This window comes from Macrobrachium nipponense, chromosome 10, assembly GCF_015104395.2.
Source record: "Macrobrachium nipponense isolate FS-2020 chromosome 10, ASM1510439v2, whole genome shotgun sequence".
In the NCBI taxonomy this organism is placed as follows: Eukaryota; Metazoa; Arthropoda; class Malacostraca; order Decapoda; family Palaemonidae; genus Macrobrachium; species Macrobrachium nipponense.
This window is the reverse complement of record NC_087204.1, coordinates 22,638,509-22,648,508: the sequence shown is the minus strand read 5'-3', so window position 1 is coordinate 22,648,508 and position 10,000 is coordinate 22,638,509. Positions and strand designations below refer to the sequence as shown.

The following is a 10,000-nucleotide window of genomic DNA, read 5'->3' as shown; positions in this document are numbered from 1 at the left end:
GACAAAAAATGCAAATATATGCACCCTGTAGCCATGAAATCAATCATAATCAAATAAATAACCACCCAAGTAATAAAATCAAAATAAGAAAAAGAAACAAATAAAGAGAGAAATCAAGAATATCAGGTAAAAGAGAAAAGCAAACCACCAATGAGATATGCAGAGGTAGTCAGCAAAAAATTTCAAAACGCATCATGCTCCGAAATTCTACTCAAGAGCATAATAACTGTATTTATTATGCAAGATGATATTGCAGAAACGGAGAAAATTGCAGATTCAGACACAAAATAATAATTATGATGAAGGAAGATCAAATATTATGGAAAAGTTGGATTTTTTAATGTCAGAATTTCTGGAAATGAAAAAAAAGAACAACATACCAGAACGGAAGAGACATGGGAAAATCCTTATTACTATCAGTATTAAATGAAGGAGAAAACACGCAAACCATCATAGTGATGAATGCGCAGGGTTGTTTAGTACGAGTACTCAAAAAGAAAAATAGAGTACTTAGAAGAACTAACCCAAAATGAAAAGAAAATAGATATAAGTGAATATAAGTGAAACCTGGTATTCCCAAGAGACTGGAATGATGATCAAATAAAAGGGTTCCAAACTTATAGATCAGATAGAAAAAATAGGAATCAAGGGGGAACCGCAATATATGGGAAAGACAAAAAACAAGGAAAAATATATGAGAAATATAGTAACTCAGAATGTGAACTAATAGCGGTAGAATTTGAATCTGAAAAATTGATGAACATAGTAATATATAGACCTCCTAATACTAAAGAGTTTGACTTAATAATTGAAAAATTGGATGATATATGTAGAAATCACAAGGACTGGACTATTCTCCTATCTGGTGACTCAACTTTCTTTCGTAGAATGGAAAGAACGAATAGGAGATTGTGGTTGTACTTATACATATAAAAAAGAGAGTCATAGTAGTGCAGAAGATAAGAGGCAATTTGAAAAGCTATTAGATATGCTACTAGAATACAACATTCAACAAATAAATCACCTGCCAACAAGAAAGGAAAATACTTTAGACCTAGTATTTGAACGAATATGAACTTAGATGAATTATGTTAAAGAAATAATAGTTTATAATGCGAGTATTCAGACCATAATGTCATAGAATTAACAGTTCATTCCAAAGCAAGTGAAAATAGAGATAAGCAAGAAATGAAAAAGTGGGAAGGATATGGAAAATACAACTTCTACAGTAAAAATATAAAATGGTCAGAAATTAATGAAGAATAAACAAAGATTGGGATAACATTTTCGTAAGTGATGACATAAGGGTAAATACGGAGATATTATAAATAAAATTGGAGATAATAGTGGAAAAATATATACCGAAGAAGAAAAGTTAAACATCATTCATGCATACCAAGAGACAGAAGGATCTTGTTCCAGAAAATCAGAAAGTGGAAAAAGGTCTTGCAAAAGAAAAAAATGCATGGAAAGTTATAGAACTAAAAGTAAGATAGAAAATGCAGAACAAAAGATTATACAATCAAAAGAAAATGAAAACGGGACTTGGAAGAAAAAAAAAAACCCTATTAAATATCAAGCAAAACCCCAAACTATTATACTCATATGCGAAGAAGATGAATGAAGAAGAATAGAAATAGGCCCTCTGAGAATTGAAGGGCGATTAACGAATGAAAAAAGGAAATTTGCAACATACTGGCAGAACGATAATAAGAGCGAATTCACCCCTAGAATCGATAATGAAGATAATGATATAGAAGTAAGGGATGAAAATAGTGAATATTTGCTGACATAGATATAATGAAGTGATATTGTGCAGGCTATTAATGAAATTAAAAATGGAGCTGCTGCAGGGCCTGATGGATTCCTGCTATTTTGTTAAAGAAAGTAGTTCATTCTATCGCAAAGCCACTTGCAATATTATTAAGACAAAGTGTAGATACAGGCAAGATATATGATGAGCACAAATTAGCATATATTACCCCTACTTTCAAAAGTGGATCAAGACTAGAGCAATAATTATAGGCCTGTGAGTCTAACATCACTATTATGAAAGTGTATGAAAGGGTAATGAAGAAAAATATTATGAAACATTTAATAAAAAATAATTTGTTTAATAAAAGGACAAACATGGTTTCGTACCGGAAAAAAAGAAAGTACACAACCCCAATGTAGTCCACCGTGAAAAACATATTCAAAAATATGTGCCGGAAATGAAAAACAGATGTGGTTTATTTAGACTTTGCAAAAGCTTTTGATAAAGTAGACCATAAATATATTGGCGAAGAAAATTAGAAAACACAATATCGTGGATAAAGTAGGAGATGGTTAAAAGAATTTTTACACAACAGAAAACAGATAGTTATTGCAAACGACGAGAAATCGGATGAAGCCAAGGTAATATCCGGTGTGCCGCAAGGTACGGTGTTTAGCTGCAATACTGTTTGTTATTATGATTGAAGACTAGACAATAATGTTAAGGATTCGGTAGTGAGTAGTTTTCGCAGATGACACAAGAATAAGTAGAGAAATTACTTGTGATGAAGATAGGAACGCTCTACAAAGAGACCTTAACAAAGTATATGATTGGGCAGAGGTAAATAGGATGGTATTTAACTCTGATAAATTTGAATCAATAAATTATGGAGACAGAGAAAGAAAGCTATATGCATATAAAGGACCTAATAATGAGACCATCAACAAATAAGGAAGCAGTTAAAGACCTTGGTGTGATGATCGAATAGGAACATGTTATGCAATGATCAAATAGCAACTCTGTTGGCAAAATGTAAAGCAAAAATGGGAATGTTGTTACGGCACTTCAAAACAAGAAAAGCTGAAACACATGATTATGCTTTATAAAACATATGTTCGTAGTTCCACTTGAATATTGCAATATGATATGGTACCCCACACTATCAAAAGGATATTGCACAAATAGAGAGTGTACAAAGGTCCTTTACAGCTAGAATAGAAGAAGTTAAGTTAAAAGGACCTAGACTACTGGGAAAGACTACAATTCTTAAAATTATATAGTCTAGAAAGGAGAAGAGAACGCTACATGATAATTCAGCATGTGGAAACAGATAGAAGGAATAGCAGAAAATAATCATGGAACTAAAAATATCAGAAAGAGCAAGCAGAGGTAGATTAATAGTGCCCAAAACTATACAGGGAAAAATAAGGAAAGCACACAGGACATTAATCCACTACGCAACCCCAGCATCGATAATGCAGGCGTCTATTCAATGCGTTGCCAGCTCATCTGAGGAATATATCAGGAGTGAGCGTAGATGTGTTTAAGAATAAGCTCGACAAATATCTAAACTGCATCCCAGACCATCCAAGATTGGAAGATGCAAAATATACCGGAAGATGTACTAGCAACTCTCTGGTAGACATTAGAGGTGCCTCACACTGAGGGACCTGGGGCAACCCGAACAAGATGTAAGGTCTGTAAGGTAAGGTAAGGTCTCTCTCTCTCTCTCTCTCTCTCTTTGTGTATGAGAAATTATTAGTAAATCAAACTTGTTATGGGGCAGAAATGACTGTGGTTAATGTAAATTTTCTTATCAAAACTTTTGTGGTTTCCTCTCTCTCTCTCTCTCTCTCATTTCTTGTACCTTCTTGTAAATAAACTCCATATTCTTTGGATGCTTCAATTTAAAGACAGTGGCCCCTTAGGTGGGCTGGTTCCATGTGAATGGGGTTCATCTTCCTAATAATAATAAAAGTTATCTTCCTCCAAGAAGGTGCTTTAGAGTCTCTAGTAGTCTGCGTTGGCAGAATCCCTTGAACAGTAGATAAAGTAGGCCTTATGTCAGCTCTTATGCCAGGCCAGCGTGAGCCCTTGGCCCAAGGTTCCGTAAATGATGTGGACCTCGGGATTCTTGTCACCCAGTCAACCAGTTGTTTTTTCTATTTATCTTCGTTTATTAATTGCTGTCATTTAGGTGGACTGAAAGAAATTGACAGCTTTCTCTAGTTTATGAAGAATGCATAGATATGAGAGAGGTCGCCTGAATAAACTTTGATATAATTACGTTCTTGTCTTCGAGAAAGACCCCGTAGTGGGGCTAGTGTCGTCAGTGCACCTTACAAGGTGCCCTGTAGGCATTACTTAAGGTTCTTTGCAGCGTCCCTTGGGCCCCTAGCTGTATTCCCTTCCATTCCTTTTACTGTATCTCCGTTCATATTCTCTTTCTTCCATCTCCCTTTCCACCCTCTCCTAACAATTGTTTCAAAGTGCAACTGCTTTGAGGTTTTCCTCCTGTTACACCTCTCGAATATGCTACTGTCAATTTCAGTTTCAGCGCTGAATGACCTCATAGGTCCCAGCGCTTGGCCTTTGACCCAAATTCTATATTCTATTCTGTTCTATTCTCCAAAAAAAATTAAGTAGATGTCTCGTTGCTTTTCTTAGTAGAGGAAGTTTGCAATATCTTATCGCCGCTAGTAATTTGGGCTAATGCCTAACTTTTAGAAATATAACTTTCCTTCTGTGAAAAGTCGTAGTACGTCTTTGAACTTTGTTAGAAGAAAAATAATTCGCAATTTTTTCATATTTTTCATACGATAAATTGCATGCTTTTTAATGTTGAAGTTTTTAGTGTAAAATATGCAAAATTTTTAGGCGAGTTTCATTACATTCATTGTATTATGTGTTTTGGAAATATGTAATGATTACTTACTATTACTTATGCGTTCATTATATGCAGTATACATTGTAGTATACTTAAGAGTCTAGTTGAAAATGTTGAAAAGGTGGTCCATTTAGTTTGAATGTTAATTCATGTATTTGGAAATATATTTCTTGTAGCCCTTTTTTCTCTCATCAACAAGGCCCTGTCCACACTAGAGGGCATTGCCCCGACGGCCAAACACTGTTCCCATAACCCATTCCACTATACTGGCCGACGATTTCTGGTAACACTGCTTCAGAAGAGAGAGAAAAAAAAATTACAGCTGTAGTAAGTGCCCGACGGGCATGCCCGCTATAGTGTGGACAGACCATAAGATTACAACAAGCTTAAAATTATATGTATCCTTAGATGATGACGTCATTAGCATAAAATAATGTTCAATTTCCTTCCCAACCAACCAGGTCAGCCGACGACGTCCTCATGAGCACGATATGCGGGACGCCCGAATACGTGGCGCCCGAAATCGTGGCCCGCCGTCAGTACACCCACGCCGTGGACTTGTGGGCGGTGGGCGTCATCACCTACATCCTTCTCCGGGGGGACTTCCCCTTCTTCGACGAGAACCGAGTGCGGCTCTACAAGAAGATACTTAAGGGCAGCTACACACTCTCCGACGAGGTAGGGCCACTTTTTCCTTCTTTCTTTCTTTCTTTCTTTCTTTCTTTCAGTAATTTTTTTTTTTTTTTTAATACACGTGTATCTTATGAGTGGCCCAGTAGGTTTTTTTTTTTAATACACGTATACTTATTTGGCCCATTGGTTTGATTTTAATACATGCATATCTTATTTTTGGCTCAGTAGGTTTTTTTTAACGTATATACATATTATGTTTAGCCCAGTAGGGTTTTTTTTATTTTTTCCGTAAAGTAGACGGTCGCACAGATATACCGCTTATTATTATAATGTTTGTTTACTAAAATTACAGAAATGTGTGTATATAATACAGTATATTACACATATAATTTATGTTTGGCCCAATTAGTTTTTTTTTTTTTTTTTTGTGGGGGGGTTTTGGGGGGGGGGGGGGGGGGGGGGGGACGTAAAATAGACGGCCGTACAGATACCGTTTTTTTAAATATTTGTTTATACTTAATATAGAAATGGGCGTATAGAATACAGTATATAGTACGTGTATTTTGTTTGGCTTTTTTTTTTTTTTTTTTTTTTTGCAAACGTAAAGTAGATGGCCACAAAAAGATACCGTTTATTTATATAATATTTTACTAAATATAGAAATGTATGTATATAATGCAGTAGTGGTGACATAATTTGAGAAATTCGCCGATTTTCGTTTATGTTTACGAGAATCCCCGTAGTAGAGGGCCTGGTGCTAAACATGGCGAAAGTATTCTTGTGGTATAAGCATGACAAAGTATGTTTGTAGTATGAGCATGTATACTCGTCATTTCATACATGACGTCTGCTGATGTATCTGTTCCGGACGAGATCAGTTCGATTTTGCACACGAAGACGCTTATTGCTATCAAAGCGCTACAAATTTCGTCGGTCTGGCGCACTTCCTGATGCAGTATAGAGAGAGAAAAAGAGAGAGAGTATAAGGGAGGCTAAGCTATAATGTGCGTGGGGAAGCCCTCAAACCAAACATTCATAAATCCCTCTTCAGACACCAGCAAAATAAGCGCGAAAGCCGCCTCTTCGCTGCTGCTGCTGCTTCTGCTGCATGGTCTATTCTGTGTGAGCGAGCTTGCAGTTGTTTTGTGAGCGCCATTTGCTCTCTCTGTTGCGATTGGCCAGCAGTTAGTTGGTCGAAGTTGTTGTAAGCCTCTCGTCTGTGCTCAGTTCTGTGTGGTTTGCTATTGCTTGTGGTCTGTTGTTTTGAAAGTTGTTGCAGTTTCTCTTTTGTGCTGTATTTGGTTTACGGTTTTTTTGGGTTACGGTTTTATTTGTTTACGGTTTTTTTGGTTTACGGTTTTTTTTTTGTTTGTTCTGTGCGGCTTGCAACAACGCTTTCGCTCTGTTGTTTTAAAAGCTGTTGTTCAAAGTTGTTGTGGTCTTATTGTTATTAAAATTGGTGATCAAGTTGTTGTGATAATTTGTTATATTCTGTGCCATTGCTTTTGTTCTGTAGTTTTTGTAGTTGTTGCAATCACGATTGTTCTGTAGTTTTCGTAGTTGTTGCAATCACGATTTCTGTTTCTGTTTTGTGAGGCCTCCAGTTGTTTCGTGGCCAGAAAATGTCAGTTATAGCTCGCAATAACTGCGACCTTGCAGTGGTGGCTGTCTTTTTACACCTATGAATGACGACCAAGTTTTTAAGTTCAATGTTAAATTTCCGATTGTACTACGCTGATTGATATTCATGTTTCAAACCCATCGCTTAAGACTATAACCACAGGTGTATTGAATGTGGGAGCGTGTGTGTGTACATATATAATTAGGAATATGTCTGACTTCAATGATTTCTATTTCCCCTCCAATAAAAAGTACTGGAATCTATTTAATTATTGCAGTCTTATTTCATAATCTTAACTACATTCTTTTGAAATTATTTTTAATGTGATTTTTTTTAAGGACCCCCCTCGGTGACACTTGCTATCAGGGTTTAATCGTTTGCATGGTCCAGATGTCCTTATATTTTTTTTTTTTTTAATTCCCACAATGAGTTGCTTTGTCGAAGTGTTTGGAATGTCTTTCGTTGTATCGAATGATATTTGTCACGATCTTCATTGCTGGTGTTCGTTGGTCTGAACTAGATTTGGAAACCATTAGACTCTCTCTCTCTCTCCTCTCTCTCTCTCGTCTCTCTCTCTCTCTCTCTCTCTCTCTCTCTCTCTGTCAACTTGGCAGTGTCACATAGTAAACTTTTATATGTCATAATGTTTTTATATATAATATATATATATATATATATATATATATATATATATAATAAAATGTGTATATAAATATCTTTTATTTGACTAAAACCCTACAATAGAATTACTGATTATATCAATAGATAAGCTGTATATAATATACTATATATATATATATATATAATATATAATCTTATGTATATATATATTATAATATATATAATATATATTAGAGATTGAAAGATAAATTGATATAATCAGTAATTCTATTGTAGGGTTTTAGTCAAATAAAAAAAATATATATATATATATATATATATAATATATATATATATATATATATTTATTAACTCTACAATAACATTACCGACATTCATCCTCTACTAATTGAGTGTGGTATCTGAACAAGTTTGCCTTCTGGTGGTCTTACTAATTAATTGCGTCTCAAGTTTTCTTATCGATGACACCATTGATTGTAAAAGGCAGTAGCTGCTCTATTTCCACTCTTGGTGCCCCATCTACTCCATTTTACAACCTCTTGTCTATTATTCGTACTCCATCTACCCCATTCAACAACTATCTACTCTTATTGCCCCCATCAACTCCATTCTGCAACCCATATATCTCTTGGTGACCCCCATCTAACCCATTGTACAACCACTGTCTACAACCGGTGTCCCCATCAATGCCATTTTACAACTCATATCTACTATTTGTGCTCCAGCTACCCCCATTCTTACAATCTGGCTGATCTCTTCCTCTTGGTGTTTCAACATCTAAACCCATTTCTTACATCTACTATACACTGTTGGTGCTCAATCTACCCCATTCTACAATTACCTTCTATTTTTGATACTCCCATCTACTCCATTCTGCAACTATCTACTCTTGTTGTCTCCATCTACCCCATTCTTCAACCCCCTCGACTCCATTCTGCAACTATCTACTCTTGTTGTCTCCATCTACCTCATTCTTCAATCCCATCGACTTCATTCTGCAACTATCTACTCTTGTTGTCTCTGTCTACCCCATTCTTCAACTATCTACTCTTGTTGGGTCTCCATCTACCTCATTCTTCAACCCCCCCCCTACCCCGTCTACTCAATTTTTGCGACCCCTGGCCACTCTTGCAGAGACCGAAGGTGCCCATTAGCTTGACTGGACTCACCTTCACTTAAGTATTTTTGAGCTGCCGGAAAGATAAAATATTTTTGAGCTGCCGGAAAGATAATTCACGAATTACGAAATAAAGCAGAGAGATTCAGATAGAAATAAGAATTCGCATTACAAAACATAACTGATTAACGATTACCTCTTTCGGAATTATGTTTTCATACTTTCGAAGTCAATTGAAATGAAATGCTCTGCTGTAGCCACTTCTTATAGTTGCACGTTTATTTTGAGATTCGTTCTTGCAGTTACGCAGAAAATAATATATGGAATTGGAAGTAAAAAAGCAGAATTGAAGTTTCATACCCATAAGATAAATAATTAACAATTAGCTCCTAAAGGATGAGTTCATACATTTTAAATAATTTTTTTCTCTTTTTTTCGCCACAAATTAGTTATCTATTTATTGTAAGATCTGTTTGTTCTTTTAATTTATTTATATTCAATAGCGGTATCTACGAAGTGTATGAGCTCGGTACCATCTGCTGATTTTTGTACAAGGAGCTAGTGGTGCCGTCAGTCATCGCACGCGGTGCGCTGTAGGCATTACGGAAGGTTCTCACAGCGTCCCTCCAGCCCCTAGCCGCCACCCCTTTCATTCCTTTTACTATACCTCCCTTCATATTCTCTCCTCCACCTTACTTTCCACCCTTTTCTAACAAGTGTTTCATAGTGCAGTTTTGAGGGTTTCCTCCTGTTACACCTTTCAACCCTTTTTAATCTCAGTTTTCCTTTCAGCGCTGAATGACCTCATAGGTCCCAGCGCTTGGCCATTGGCCCAAATTGTATATTCTTTTCTATTCTGTTCATGTGTTTTACAAATTCTCATTGCAGCTTTTACAGTGCGTGACGATTCGCAGTAATAAAGTAGTAGTATGTGCGAGCAGTACATATCGATTAGTTATTCCGTGAGCATTTAAAATTTTTGTCGCGAGCTTAAATCGCTTATCTTAGTCGGAAGGAATTTGCCTCTCTCTCTCTCTCTCTCTCTCTCTCTCTCTCCTCTCTCTCTCTCTCTCTCTCTCTAAACATGATTTATATACGTATAGGACGCGGAGAAGAAGACTAGTTGCCATTGAAAGGGATATTATCGCCTTTTTCGAAACTTGATAGTAAATTTATTGACGTGAAAAATACTGTCAGTGTTTTTAGGTTTCACTTCTGTAAATATGCCTGGTGGTGATTGCTTCCTGTCGATATTCAGTCAAAATTGGTGGAAAGGAGTTCTTCTGTTACCAAGGATTCTGGAATCGGAAAAATGGCGGCTTGGTATGCTGAAGCCGATGTTAGTTTAGCTTTTGTGTCAGATTC

At 36.2% G+C, this 10,000-nt stretch overlaps 1 protein-coding gene across 1 annotated transcript in view; it reads left to right on the top strand.

Moving 5' to 3' along the window:
• The window catches only part of LOC135223465 (serine/threonine-protein kinase H1 homolog), an 81,036-nt gene that overhangs the window by 22,081 nt on the left and 48,955 nt on the right, over positions 1-10,000 (top strand). Inside the window, exon 2 of the mRNA XM_064261885.1 lies at positions 5,105-5,321. Within this exon, the coding sequence (XP_064117955.1) occupies positions 5,105-5,321 (217 nt within the window). The remainder of the gene's footprint in view (positions 1-5,104; positions 5,322-10,000) is intronic.